Raw genomic sequence first — 16,161 nt, forward strand, 5'->3', positions numbered from 1 at the left:
CTTCCTGGTGGTGTGCAAGTATATGTCTTAGTTTATATAGTCCATAGAATGGACCCATGGGCTGAGTCCAGTCTATTACTGGTTTTTGAAGACCCAAAAACTAAGCATGGTTTTTACATTTTTAAATTTTCAGTGTTGATAAAGAAAGTTTTCCTGGAACACTGCCATGTTCATTTACATGCTAGGACAGCTTCTGCACTTTTTAAGAGTAGTTAAACAGAGATCATACAGCTCACAAAACTTGCAGTACTTATTATCTGGACTTAACAGGTAAAAAATGCCTATTTTGGGCCTGTATTATACATTATGCCATTCAATCTTGGTCCAAGTGGAGAAATTACGACACGCACGCGTGCGCGCACACACACACACACACACACACACACACTTTTTCTTTAATCAAAGTTTTAAGTTATGACATTCTCTGGGAATCAAAAGTGGCAGATAATTCATTGAAAAAATAAACATTTTATTTTGCAATTGCAGTTTTTCGTATTAGCAAAGAAGTAGTAGATTTTTTAGGTGGCATTTTGACAGGGTGAATTTTACAGGGAACTTTACATTTAATGTAATGTTTCATTGTTCATTGTTTCCCAATGAACAAGGTTTCTCCCTTTTTCTTTCTTTCTTTCTTTCTTTCTTTCTTTCTTTCTTTCTTTCTTTCTTTCTTTTTTTCTCTTTCCTCCTTCCTTCCTTCCTTCCTTTTAGATTCATCAGTTATTTGTATCTTCATTACAAAGCTCAGGCATTGGCCTCACGTGAGCCAGTGATGTAACTTGGTCTTTAGTGACTAAAGTTAATGTTCCTTTGTAGACGTGACAGCCATAGGGCCTGTCCAAAGACCCAGGCATGCATCTAATTTTGATGGCTGGTTTTCCCAACAAGTAAATTACTTTACACTGTTGTCTGTAACGTTTATGTAGTTTTGTGTATTGAGAACCAGCTAGAACGCATTCTAGTAGTCCAGCTGGATATGACAAATGTGTACATCACTGTGGCAGAATCTTAATTTGGAAGACAGTATGCAGCCTTCAAGCCAGCTGGAGATGGAAGATGGCATTTCCAGCCACAGTAGCTGTTAGGAAGTCCAGAAGCAACAGAGTCCAGTAACACCACAAAGCTGTTTATGTTTGGTGGGTATGATGTCCCGATTGCCAGCGAAACAGCACTTCTCCTTATTTACTCTAAATACTTCTGCCTATCAGCATCACTTTTGTCTTGCCTGGATTGAATTTCCGCCAGCTAGATTTTATCCAAGTTCTTGATTCTGGCAAGCTTGGAGGCAGCTAGCAGTAAAGCTTGGGATTTGACACAAAGAAGATGTAGACTAAAGGGACATTTGTGTACTGGGTGGCAGTTAAAACCAAAGCAACCCAAACTCTCCCTCAAATTCATATTTCAAAAGAGGCTCCGAAAGATGGAGGAGCTCTGCATTTGAGGCTTTCTAAGGAGGAGTAGTGTCTCTGTGAGATTCTGGAATCGTCTTTGTACACATCATTTTAATGTGTCATCGGTCTCAAAACTAAACTATTGATGACAGTGGAAAAGAAGCTTTAGGGTTAGAGGAATCTATGTTGATATGGGGATCATTGATCACCATTTATCTCAAAACAGCAAAGCGTACTGGGGAAAAACATGAAGAATTTGGAATGGGAAAACCATTCCCATCTCAAATCTATGTTTGTTTCTTACTATATGTGTGTTACTTTGGGTCAAGTTATTTAAGTTCCTTGATCCTAAATTTACCCATGAAAATGGACATAATCATGTCTCCTCTCACTCACAATACTTTAGTGAATGCAAATGAGAAATCATGTTTATGAAAAAAGTCTTATCAAGAGTTGTTTTGATATGATGATGATGATGACTTCTATCATCATTCATTTGGGTACATTTGCCTGTGAATTTAAAGTTTCAGAGACTTGGGGCTCCTGGGTGGCTCAGTCGGTTAAGCGTCCGACTTCGGCTCAGGTCATGATCTCATGGTCTGTGAGTTCGAGCCCCGCGTTGGGCTCTGTGCTGACAGCTCAGAGCCTGGAGCCTGCTTTGGATTCTGTGTCTCCCTCTCTCTGACCCTCCCCCGTTCATACTCGGTCTCTCTCTGTATCAAAAATAAATAAAACATTAAAATAAATTTTAAAAAAAGATTTAAAAAAAATTTTTTTAAAAAGTTTCAGAGACTTACGTAAATTCCCTACATTGAAGCTCAGATATGCTTAAATTCCCTGGATTAAACTGTGATTCCAAGCAAAAGCTATGTCTTTCACCTCTAGAAATGTAGCTAAGGCTAGGTATAGAATTGGTACTTGATAAGAATTCATTGACTGATTGGTTTTATTTCCAAACAGTTGTCTGGAATAAAGGATAAGGGATGAGAACACATGACGTCATGAATTGCTTTGCCAGGCATTTGGAAATGGATGGATGATGGACACAAGATCCCCAAGCTTGCTTTTGTGACAGCTTAAAGTAGTATTTGAGTAAGAAGTCAGGACTTCTAAAAATTAGTTTAATTATTTTCCTACTTGGTCTGGCATTTTAGTTCACGATTCTCATGTCCATCCCTGCAGCCCCTGGCCCCAGACATCAGAGTCTCCAGAAATGATCCTAGATTTAGTTTTGTGTCCAGCAAGTACTCAAAGACACTTATTTAAAGGATTGATTATTCATTCATTCGGTTTAAATTTATAGAGTGACGTCTTGTGCCAGGCACCATGCTAGTGGTAAAAAGACTGGATAATAATGCAGATATTGTCTCTGCTTTCATGGAGCCTATGTTGTAGTGTGGATCAGTATTCATCTAATAAATAGTTAAAGAATGTCTAGTGTGCGCAAGGCACTCTTGTAAATACTGGAGGCCCAATAATAAATATAAGAATCACTTCATAGATCATTGTAATGTGACGATCCCTAATAGAAAGGGAGTGCCCCTGTACTGACCTGCTTTTTTTAAGGATGCTTAGTGACCTCTTGGCACATCCATTGACTTAGACAGCCATGAATTTTGGAAAAGAGGTGATAATATAAACATTTCGATAGTGTCTTAATAGCAGTCCGAACACCTGAAGAGAGGTGCATGTTCCAACCCTGGCCAGCTCAAAGCAGTAAACATCCATAGTTCAGGAAGACCCCATATACGTCTCATTTACATAGGAGATCCAGAGATACTGTGATGAGTGCAGCTAGAAACCAAGTCCAGTTGTCCTTACATGACCACCAAAGACCTGAGTCCGTCTCTCCCAGCTTACTGTATTGTTAGGTAAATTCTGATGCTTATGGATTTTATTAGCAAGAAAAAATACTAGTATATACTAGTATATATAGTATATATAGTATACTATACTATACTATACTAGTAAGAAATTAGTTATGGCAATGTGATGATAGATATTCATTTAGAAACACATTAAGTTTTTATGGGGAACTAGCTTTTAAAAATTCTTTGCTTTTAACATATGAGTGTTGCCTTCTGATTTACTGGTGTGAGAGCTAAGGTCTGCTGTGTTAAAAAAAATTACCATTATATTTAAATAGCTCTCTAAGGTTTTTATGAAAGAGAGAAAACATTTTTGTCAAACTTTACAATTGTGATGGCAAGCCAGTGTTTAATGAAAAATATCACTGTTTTCTCTCCTGATTTCTGTTGGAAAGAAAAAACATAGATGAAAGAATTTAGAATGTGAAAGCATATAATTGTATTACCCACAAATTCATATTTATTTTATAAATTATTTAGCAGTGTATCCATAGCTATTTTAAACTGCATATTCAGAGAAAATGTTCACTGGGGGAAGAACATGAGTGAGAATCACTACATGTCCTGTTGAAGTCTCAAGTCTAAATATCTTTCCAAGAGTTTCCATAATCAAACTTAAGATTGGAATCTAATGTCTTTAGTATGTTTTAGGAGGACAGATTAAGTTATGTGTATATATGTTTATATATATATATATGCTTATATATATTATATATATTTATATTTATTTATTATTTATATATTATTTATTATTATTATATATATATTTATATATGACTGCTTCCAAGGGAATTGATCTACTTTCTAGCACCCAAACTTAGAAAACTTCTTAAAAACTCAGGATCTTGATGAAGCTGCTAAAATTGCACAGGTGTTATATGTAGTTCCATATTCAAATAATATAAATACTTGCAGGAAATAATGGCATAATGATCTTCAACTGCCTGAACTCAATAAGGACAACACAAGCTTGACAAATGTAATTCTACAGTTAAAATCAACTTAACTGATTAATAGTGGAAGAAAATTTAGTGCCTATAATATACTTAGATTTTTAGTAAGAATATTCATTACAGTGCCTCACTTGCTGTTTTTAGAGAAATGCTTTCTGATTACTTCTGTCAGATGGATTTAAAGCTGATTAAAGAGTGGGGTAATTAGAAATAGGAATGGTTGAGTTAAAAGAAGGTGCTCTAGAAAAAATTTTTTTGGTTTATTTATTTTGAGAGAGAGCACACACAGGAGGGGCAGAGAGAGAGAGAGAGAGAGAGAGAGAGAGAGAGAGGGAGAGAGAATCCTGAGCAGGCTCCACACTATAATAGTGTGAAGCCGGATGTGGGGCTTGAACTCACGAACCATGAGATCCTGACCTAAGTTGAAACCAAGTTTCAGTTGCTCAACTGACTGAGCCACCCATGTGCCCCTAAAAGAAGTTTGCTTAAACCAGTCTTACTTAATATCTTTAGCAACTATTATTAAATTAGCAAATAATAATAAAGACATTTACAAACACCATAGAAGAAATGTTTCTAATAGGAGATTAATGAAGTTAGAGAAAAGGTAGGAAATGAGCAAGAATCTGCTTAGAAAATGCTCTGGGGGAGATGGACTGAAATCACCTAAATTTAATTAAATCCAGTAGTCATCTTAACCATTTCTTGCTGGAAAATGTGCTTAAAGTTGGAGAGGATTAGTAAGTATAATTAGAGTTCAGGAAGGCAGTATTTGGCCTCTGAAACCAATTGCCTGGGATAAAATTCTACCTCTGCCATTTAACTAGCTTTGTGGCTCCAGAAAGGTAACTGGATTTTTCTGTGCCTTGGATTTCTGATCTGTAAAATGGGTTAATGTTGGCTCCTTCTTCAGGATTTCTGGGTTAATATATACAAACGCTTTATAATAACATGAGTAAGTATTCTCTAAGTAAGACTAACATACCCAATGGGTAGAAATTATGCTGTACACTTCTCTACTAAGTAGTGCCCCTGGTGAAGTGTTTATACAGGTAGATGCTTTCTTCAGTCATCCATAATAATAACTAACACTGAATTTGTGTCAGATACTGTTTCAAAAATGCAAACTAATACCTGACACTAAAAGGTTATGGGACATACTTATAGGACTAGAAAATACACAAATTTAATAAGAAACAATTAATCTAGCTAATCAACCCAGATTATACATGTAGAAAGTGGACAAATGTTCAGAAGGGCCTTTGAGAGTAGGTAAGTCAGTATTTCTCATCGAAGCCGCTAATTAGAAGTGTGAGATCCTTAAAAAACCTTTTGGCTTCCCCACACAGACAAAACAAGTCAGAATCTTTGGGAGGGAGGGTAGATCCCAGGCATGAGTGTTTTTTTAAAGCTCCCCAGGTGTGTCTAATGTTCAGGTTGGGTGAAGAAGCCACGGCATTTCTTTTCAGTTGCCTTGTTTTGCACATGCAGAAACTGAGGCCCAGAGAGATGATGTGGCTGGCGTCACGGCACAGCAAGCTGATGGTGTGGTGTCTAATTTCTTTCTGGTCTAAATGTGGCTTGTATTAGCCTTTTCTTCAAATGTTTGGTGCTGTGTGAAGTCCTGGGAAGTGCACTGTGATAATGATTACGTGAATGATCCACACTTAAAAAGATTTGCTGGTTTAATCTAAAAGAGACATTAAAGGAAGGCTAAAGATTGTAATGAATAGATATAGAAATAATTCTGCCCCATACTTTAAGAAAGGAATGTGTGCACAAATCCCTTTGTCTCATAATACTAAATAAACACAAATTTAGGAAAAATATTATAGTCGAACATATTACAGATATTAAGTTAGCAAGAATATAAGTCTTGTGATAGCAATTCCTTCATAGTAGTGATAGCCAAGCAATATTTGGTTTCCTATTTATAGACTCCATGGGTTTAAAAGAAATAGCAAGCCCTGGATATACCAAAATAAATTAATGCAAATAGACATAGCAGAACTAGAAATTAAAGACACTTTCTCCTGCACCCCTTGTTCAGAATGGTTGAGGTAAAACATTTATTTCCTAAGCGTCAGTTTTGCATATCTCAGTGGCTTTAAAAATGGTGCATAGTTTTAAGGGCGCTTGGCCCAGAGATTTGCTCCCCGCTACAATCCAGAGTTGCTACAAGTGACATTCGTCTTTTCTCTCATATTTGAATATAAGCCTTTATTAACACTGATGCTTAATTGCTCACTTGTTAAACAATGTTTAAACATTGTTTAAAATTGTTCAGAAGATGTTTGCTCTTTTTATCCACTCATCAGTTGATGGACATTTGGGCTCTTTCCATAATTTGGTTAATGTTGATAACACTGCTATAAACGTTGGGTTACATGTGTCCCTGTGAATCAGCACTCCTGTATCCTTTGGATAAATTCCTAGTAGTGGTATTTCTGGGTCTTAGGGTGATTCTATTTTTAATTTTTTGAGGAACCTCCATACTGTTTTCCAGAGTAGTGCACCAGTTTGCATTTCCACCAACAATGCAAGAGTTCCCCTTTCTCCACATCCTTACCAACATCTGTTGTTTCCTGAGTTGTTAATTTTAGCCACTCTGACTGGTGTGAGGTGGTATCTTATTGTGATTTTGATTTGTATTTCCCTGATGATGAGTGATGTTGAGCATCTTTTCATGTGTCTGTTGCCATTTGGATGTCTTCCTTGGAAGAGTGTCTATTCATGTCTTCTGCCCGTGTCTTCACTGGATTATTTGTTTTTTGGGTGTTGAGTTTGATGAGTTCTTTATAGATTTTGGATACTAAACCTTTATCTGATATGTCGTTTGCAAATATCTTCTCCCATTCCATTGGTTGCCTTTTGGCTTTGGTGATTATTTCCTTTGCTGTGCAGAAGCTTTTAACTTGATGAGGTCCCAGTAGCTTGTTGTTGCTTTTATTTCCCTTGCCTTTGGAGACATGTCACATAAGAAGTTTCTGTGGCTGAGGTCAAAGAGGTTGCCTATTTTCTCTTCTAGGATTTTGACAGTTTCCTGTCTCACATTTAGGTCTTTCATCTATTTTGAATTTATTTTTGTGTATGGTGTAAGACAATCATCTTGTTTCATTCTTCTGCATGTAACTGTCCAGTTCTCTCAACACCATTTGCTAAAGAGACATTTTTTCATTGGATACTTTTTCCTGCTTTGTCAAAGATTAGTTGGCCATACATTTGTGGGTCCAATTCTGGGTTCTCTGTTGTATTCCATTGGTCTATGTGTCTGTTTTTGTGCCAATACCATACTGTCTTGATGATTACAGCTTTGTAGTACAGGCTAAAGTCTGGGATTGTGATGCCTCCAGCTTTGGTTTTCTTTTTCAGCATTACTTTGGCTATATGGGGCCAAATTTTAGGATTCTCTGCTCTAGCTCTGAGAAGAATGATGGTGCTATTTTTATTGGGATTGCATTGAACATGTAGATTGCTTTGGGTAGTATCGACATTTTAACAATATTTGTTCTTCTAATCCATGAGCATAGAAGATATGGTATACATAAACAATGGAATACTACTCGGCAACGAAAAAGAATGAAATCTTGCCATTGGCAACAACATGGATGGAAGTAGAAGGTATTATGCTAAGTGAAATAGGTCAGTCAGACAAAGACAGATATCATATGTTTTCACTCATTTGTGGAAGTTGAGAAACTTAACAGAAGACCATGGGGGAAGGGAAATAAAAAATAATTACAGAGAGGGAAGCAAACTATAAGAGACTGTTAAATACAGAGAACAAACTGAGGGTTGTTGGGGGTGGGGAAGGCAGGGAAATTGTGGGATGGGCATTGAGGAGGGCACTGGCTTGGATGAGCACTGGGTGTTTTGTGTAAGTGATGAATCGCGAGAATCTACTCCTGAGGCTAAGAGCACACTGTATACACTGTATGTTAGCCAACTTGACAATAAATTATATTTTTTTAAAAAAGTAAATTTTAGAATAAAAAAATAAAATAAAAATGCAAAAAAAAGATGTTTTTTCTTTTTATCCTCCTTTTCCCTTAAAACAGATTTCTGCTGCAGAAAGCAATGGAAATGAATCAGGTGTAAGAGAGCTACTGAAAAGGATCGTGCAGAAAGAAAACTGGTTTTCTGCATTTCTGACTGTTTTGCGTCAAACAGAAAACTATGCCCTTGTCGAGGAGCTAACAGGCACCACTTGCTTTGGAAGCAATGCAGGTATCTTATTTTACTAAGAAAGAGTGTACATTTTTCCTACTGATTGAGAGTTTAATGAAGACTGTAGACACAACATTAAGCACTAAGATAGAATCAAAATTTCAAAACTGGAAGCAATTTGAGAGATCATCTATTTTTTTTCCCCCTTTACAAATGAGGAAACTGTTGCCTGGGAAGAAATAAACTTACCAAAGGTCACAAAACTCGGCCAAGTGGGCTAGAATATTGGCAGCTGACCACTAGTCTAACACTGTTTCTATGACCCATCCTATATTGGAAACACAGTGATTACCTAAAAGTTTTACTCAAAATAATTGATACATTGATTAGACAACCAATAAATTGGAAGAAAATATTTTAGTGGCTATTACAACTCTGCTGCATAGTCTTCTGACCATTTATATCAATTTTTAAGGAATTCATTAAATATTTGTTAAAAGGTTAGTAATTACCAGCGTATCTCAAATTAATTCCTGTTTCTTTGATCCTTCAAATATGATAATAAAAGTAACATTTTAGAGCCCTTGCACATATATTATTTCTAAATCTAATGTAAACTACCATCTTATTTTTCTTTTCAGGGTATGGATCTTATGTTTTAAAAAAATCTCATATGTAAGATAAATCAAAAGCTAATTGGTAATGAATGATTTAAATAGATTAGAGTCACTTCAGGCCTACTTGACTTTTTCTGTTAATCCAGTCATTCCATCATTTGTTCAATTAACATGGAATGAGTGTGAGACACTGTTCTAGGTGACATAGATGTGGACTTAAATGAGACACGCAAAGTTCCTATCGCCACATATGCCTTTCTAATGGAATAAGATACACAGTACACACTTCTCTAAGTTGTTTGTGTGGAATAAAAACAGATAGTTACTCAATTATTAGAATAAACAACATATTATATTTTTATTCTATATTATTTATAAAATAGCTTGATTTTGCCCAGTAGTTACAAATACACACACACACACACACACACACACACACACACACACACATATATACATGTGTATATATCTGTGTATATATATCTGTTGTATGTATGTATATACACAGAGATAGGCAGACAGACACGCACACATCCATGATGAGTTCCCTTTCAGGACCTCATGGAACCATTTCCATCTATGACAAACATTCAAGGGCTTAAATTTCAAAGAGAAAGTGGCTGCAGTCTACATTTGTTTGTTCCCTGGGAAATATTGGTCTCAGTGTATCAAGTGATATTAGAAAGGGTAGCCTTTTGGGTCACAAGACCTTGTCATATCCATCCCTCACATTTGATGGTACCTACCCATTTTATAGTTGTGTTCAGTGGCTTCCTGTTTAGAATGGAGTCTAGAAGATCTGCTCCAAAGTGTCTTCTAGATTCCCCTGATATAGACAACATGTCTGGCCATATTTCTTTCTAAAATATTTTTAAATTCCTCTAGACAAAAGCTTTGCTAGAAGGGTAGTGCAATTTTAAAAATTACAATTCTTTGAACAAGAGTAGTGGGTGAATCTAGTAAATCCCAGGTAATAGCTACATCGTTAACACCTCGTCCCATACACCTGGTGTTCTCATGCCTTCCTCTTACCTTTCTTTACTGCGTGCCACGACTTTGTGTTGTTATGAGGTCTTTATGTGTCTGTTTCAGAATGGCTTAGGAACTAAGCCCACGCACATATCTTGGCTGGTCAGGGCCACGCCCTTTGTAAAAGGGGGAAAGGCCTTGTGAAAAGAAAACAGTGGCACCAGCTATCCATCCCCCCTTCCTCCCTCACTGGTCCCATAGCAAGGCTCTCTTATGGTTGGGGCTTCTCCTTCATTCGACCACTGCAAGTGGTGACGCATGTTGACCCAGATATGAGGGCTTCCGTGAGGGCAGGGGGCAGCATGCGAAGGGGTCACTGAGCTTCCTCTGAAGGTTGGAAGGACAACACCAATCCCTGGATGGGGCAGCATTTGTGCAGTATCTCAACACCCCGACTGCAGGCAGGTTGCTCCTGATCAACTCACTCCAAAAAGTAGGGCTTAGTTTTTCATTTCCTCAGCACATCTAATCAGAGGAGTTGGGCTTTAAGTTTTGTTTCCTGAACTGTACCTCTTTGGATGGGAATCTAAGCATTTTTCTGGCCTTAATGACCAGAGTAACATTAGCTGTGACTATTCTTGTGGTGAGGAGCTGCTATGGATGAAATTGTGTTTCCCCAAAATCCATATGTTGAAGCCCTAATCTCTAATGTGACTGTTTCTATGGATAGGGCCTCCAAGGAGGTAATTAAGGTTAAATGAAGAGAGAAGGGTGAGCCGTAATCTGATAGGACTGTGGCTTTGTAAGAAGAGATCTCTGTCTCTTTCTCCACCATGTGAGGACACAGTGAGAAGGCGGCCTGCTGCAAAACTCATAGCAGACACCAACCTTGTTGGCACATTGATCTAGAACTTCCGATCTCCAGCACTATGCGAAAGTAAAATTCTCTTGCTTACGTCATTCAGTCTATGGTATTTTGTTATTGTGGCCTGAGCTGACTGTTACAGCAGCCTAGGCTCCAGATCCTGATGCTTCTTGAATCCTGGCTCTTTTACTTCCCTCGATGTGTAACTCTAGAGCAAATCCTTGCCCTCTCTGTGCCTCAGTTTACTCCTCTGTGCAATGGGGAGAATGCTATTACCTATTACCTAGGGCTACTTTGAGGATTAAATGATTCAACGCTTCTATCGCACTTATATGATAAGGGTAAAATAAATTGATTATTATGATTATAAACCCCAAACAAAATGTGTACCTGCAGACATTGCCAAGCCATCTAACAGAGTCCAAAGTCACAACAATTTTCTTTAGGAAATTCTCCACACACAGACATACTTTCTTTAAGATGGGCTAATCCAAAACGATACTTTAAGCAATTTTATTTATGGGATTAGTCTTCGCTGATAGATTGTAGCTTCAAGAGGACAGAAACTTGATTTTTCTTTGTAGCTCACGTAGTCCCTTAAGAAAACACTCAAAACATGTTGGTTGAAGGAAGGAAGAAAGGCCGTTGGGAGAAATGGAGGGAAAGAGAAGGGAGGGATACAGAATATTTCATTGAATTCCTAAAAAATCTCCAGATATCCAAAATACATGAATTTAGGCTGACATTAAAGCATATGTACATCTCATATAGAACACATAGCGAGGGAACAAAATGGCAAGAGCGCAAGCTAAAGAAAACCACCACCAAATTTGCATTTTCATAATTCAGCCTTAAATATAACTTTGTATCACTGCATCCGTGGCTTACCTCCTACCAGTAATGGTCAGCTAGGACATCATCATGCTCTTTTTGTGACTAGCATAATACTTGTTTTACTGTCTTTTTAGATAAAATTTAACCATTACAAAAGAATTACTCACTGTGTCCACATTAAAAATAGAAATACTGTATCATAACAAAAAATATGTTCCTCGCTTTTCAAAATGTCAAAGTATGAAAGTATATTCTGGCAAATTTCTCCTAGAAACTTCCACTTGGTTTTCACAATAACAATAACAGCTATTTATATTGTGTAGAAACTTGCATTACCGTACAATTTACGTTCTGTTTAGAATTTCACAGTACTTCAGTCTATGCAGGTAAATGCCTATTCGGAGCTCCTGTTTTGTTTTCAGGATAGCAATCACAGTTATGCAGACTCTATAAAAACTTGCATTGCACTATTGTTTACAGTCTCATGCTGTATTCATAGGGACTGAGAGTTTATCACAAGAAGATGGCCCTGAAGTTAAAGAGGGGGTTCTTGTAGCCACGGGTCAGCTGAGTCCAGACAAAGAAGGTCGGGACACGGAGACTCACTCACTGGAATCGTCTTTTGCGGATCCTTGTGTAACTTCAGGTATTTGGAACCCGCACACATTTTACAGCATTTTACTAATTACGACTTCCAGAAACAATCAGTGGGTGGATTGATGACATCACGATCTGTTAAACAGAGGGAGAAAATTCAGGCTTTGGGGTTTTGCAAGCATTTTTATTAAAATCTTATTTCTAGACAAGATTACATTTTTCTTTGTGGCTAAAAATGTTTTCATAACTAATGCAATATTAATATGTGATGAATATGAACACATTTGGTTCTAATTTTGCCTTACAAGGTATCCATGGTCTTTGTGATGTGATAGGCATTTATAAGCATACCTATTTATAAGCATACCTATACCTTATTATAGTTCATAGTTTTTCATAGTTTTCAAATACTTTCAAATGTATGAATTAGTTTGATTCATCCAAAGCTCTGAGAAAGTAAAAGGCCGTTCATTATCTTTTTCTTATTTCATAGACTGGGATGTCTCAGAGAGGTTCAGTTTTTGTAGACACCAAAAGCAAGGCTGTAGAAAGGCAGATGAGAGGAGGCTAAACTGGGGTTGGCTTGATTTGCAGTAACTAATTGGTGACAGAACTGTTTACCGCCATGACCACCTTTCTGATATGAGAAGTCACTGGAACAATAATACCAATTTAATTACATTTCCTTCCCTAATTTTCTCACGATAGGAAGATCTTTCTCCCTTCCCCTTTCCCCACCTAAGGGCCGCATTCTATTTTCATAGGAAATAGTCATTTAAAAGAAACAGTTTTTCAGGATCTGTAGTGTGCTGGTAAATGTTGAACAAGCAAGTGTCTGGGAGGAAAGAAGGGAAGTCCTGACTTGTAGCATTTGCCAGTCCTCACAGGGCAAATGCTCCCACTAAAGCTGGTGTCAAACCTCCAACATCATGTCCCTGAGTTGGGAAGAGAAAAGAGGGAGCTCACCATGGTGTTAGCATTTCCAGGATGCAGACACGAGGGGCGTAAACAGCATCAACGTCACGGATGATAGTAAATTTCAGGAACACGATAAGGAAGTGATGAATTTTAAGTATTCATTACCTTGATTTCAATACAATTTATTTAATTATACATTTATATAATTCATTTGCTAATGTTTATTTATGTATGTATGTATGTATTTCTAGAACTTGAGGGAGAGAGGGTGTGTGCAAGCAGGGAAGGGGCAGAGAGAGAGGGAGAGAGTCTCAAGCAGGCTTCAGGCTCAGTGTGGAGCCGAAGATACAGGGCTCAACCTCGAAACCGTGAGATCGTGACCTGAGCCGAAATGAAGAGTCAGTCGCTTAACCAACTGAGCCACCCAGGTGCCCCTATATAATTTAATTTTTAAAATGACTGTGTTTGACAGCCTGCTCACAAAATTCCTGAAGATTTAACAATTGGTTTTTGTGAGCCCGTTTAAGCTGACTCCATCACACCACTGCAGAGTTCACTATTTTTTCTCCATTTTTTTTTTTTTTAGCATTTATTTATTATTGAGAGAGAGAGAGAGAGCGCGAGCGAGTGAGCGTAAGCATGGGAAGGGCAGAGAGAGGGGGAGACACAGAATCCGAAGCAGGCTCCAGGCTCTGAGCAAGTTGTCAGCACAGAGCCTGACGTGGGGCTCGAACTCACGAACTGCGAGATCATGACCCGAGCTGAAGTCGGACACTTAACCAACTGAGCCACCCAGGTGCCCCTCTCCATTTTTTAAAAATAATCTCGGGGCGCCTGGGTGGCTCAGTCGGTCAGGCGGCCGACTTTGGCTCAGGTCATGATCTCGCGGTCCGTGAGTTCGAGCCCCGAGTCGGGCTCTGTGCTGACAGCTTGGAGCCTGGAGCCTGTTTCAGATTCTGTGTCTCCCTCTCTCTGACCCTCCCCTGTTCATGCTCTGTATCTCCCTGTCTCAAAAATAAATAAAACGTTAAAAAAAAATTAAAAAAAAATAATCTCTAACCCCAGGGTGGTGCTCGAACTCACAGCCCTGAGATGAAGAGTCCCATACTTCACTGACTGAGCAAGCCAGGTGCCCCCCAAAGTTTACTCTTTTCTACTTCAGAAAAGTAATACAGTTGCATTGCAGAATACTTGGAAAATGTGAAAACATACAAGGAAAAAGTCACCCATACTCCAGCAATGTAGATCTATTACTCTTAACATTTGGGTTATCTATCCTTCTAATCTTTTTACATAAGTGAATGTTTTATACATGGCGGCATTTCTCCTGTGTTCCTAGGTATTCTTCCACAGCCTGGTTTTTAGTGACTTAATAATATTTCCAATTATTGGATGATTTATAATTAATTAATCAATCGTTAAATATTTAGGATGTTTAAAAATCTCTACATTGTGAACAAGTCCTTAACATCTATGTTTCAATTTAATTCCTTTTTTTAAATTTAATTCTTAAAAGCATATTACATAACTGGAATTTCTGGATCAAATGATCTCTACAATATTAAAATGCCTGATACTTAATGTCAAATTACCTCCAGAAACTTGTACCAAATTACATGTTCTTTGGGAGTATAAGAGACTGTGTATTGCCCTGATGTCTCTTCTACAAGAAGAGGTAATTCTTCAAACTTTGCCAATTTGGTATCTTGCTACTTGAATTTGAATTTTTTTGATTTCCAATGAAAAGCATTTTTATAAGTTTATTCTTTTTGTTGTTGCTAATTGCCTATTTTTCTGTTAGTGTATTAATATTCTTCTTGATGGTTTATATGAACTATGTGAAACATGTAGGATAGCAATCTTGTCATAAGTAGCACGAGTGTGTATTATAGTTTCCCTGCTATTCAAGCTTGTGCCTTGTTTACAGTTTTTTTTGTGTGTTTTTTCTTCTCTCTTCTCTTCTCTTCTCTCTTTTCTTTTCTTTTCTTTCCTTTATTTATTTATTTATTTATTTTTTTTAATGCAGTGCTTCTCAGGCTTTCCTGTGTGTCTGAATCACCTAGGGGAGCCGGTCTTACTGAAATGCATTCTGATTTAGTAGGTCCTGTGTGGGGCCTGAGATTCTGTGTTCCTCACATGCTCCCAGGTGACACTATACTGCTGGTCCTGGACCACACGTTAGGTAGTCAGGCTTAATATATAGAATAGCAAAAACTTGAATTCTAGAGGGGTTTTTTTTTTTTTTCATTTGAGCAGCTGCACTTTCTTTCAGAAATCATGATCTGATAGGAATGCCAAAATGTACTATCTGAATGTAGGTTTGTCACATTTTAACATACTTCCTTGGTAGGCTACCTGACGTCTCCGTGGGTTACTGGCTACTTTCTAAATCCACACTAGAGAGAATCAAAGACAGGACTCAAGCTGGCAGACGATCCTGCATCTCAAATGCGAGTTTTTCATCAAAGGTTGCCAGCAATGCATCTCATCAGCCTGTAGTTTATGTATCTACAGAGGATTCTGAGTCTCAAAGTGAACAAAATTAAAGGCAAAACTTTAAATTTTTTCTATTTTCTTACTAGTTCATATAAAACTTTAAGTTGCATTTTGTGAAAAAAAAATCTACAACGTAATAATGGCCTTAGGGGACAGAAAGGGTTTTTTGTGTGTGTGTTTGTTTTGTTTTTTACCCCTCTTGTCTTCCCTCTCACCCTCCCTCCCATTTGACCTCTGTACCTTTTGATTCTTTCATGTAACAAATATTTATTTAACTACTATCACGTGCCAGGCATGCAGTGTTCAGTGTTTAGCACTGCAAATACCGTGGGGGAACGTAAGAGAGGTGGGCTTCTGCTCTCATGGAACGTTCAACTGATGGGCACGTCAGTCAAACAGTAGCCACTATATGCCTGCACAGTAAGTGCTAATAGCAGTCATACAGTAAATGCAAGTACAGCCTATTAAAACATGTGCTAGTCTGAGAAC

General features: G+C 37.7%; 1 protein-coding gene across 1 annotated transcript in view; it reads left to right on the forward strand.

Moving 5' to 3' along the window:
* IFIH1 (interferon induced with helicase C domain 1) overlaps positions 1-16,161 on the forward strand; it is a 55,391-nt gene that overhangs the window by 1,469 nt on the left and 37,761 nt on the right. Inside the window, exons 2-3 of the mRNA XM_047869114.1 lie at positions 8,268-8,436; positions 12,161-12,307. Coding sequence (XP_047725070.1) covers positions 8,268-8,436; positions 12,161-12,307 — 316 coding nt within the window. The remainder of the gene's footprint in view (positions 1-8,267; positions 8,437-12,160; positions 12,308-16,161) is intronic.

Source organism: Prionailurus viverrinus, chromosome C1 (assembly GCF_022837055.1).
Source record: "Prionailurus viverrinus isolate Anna chromosome C1, UM_Priviv_1.0, whole genome shotgun sequence".
Lineage (NCBI taxonomy): Eukaryota > Metazoa > Chordata > Mammalia > Carnivora > Felidae > Prionailurus > Prionailurus viverrinus.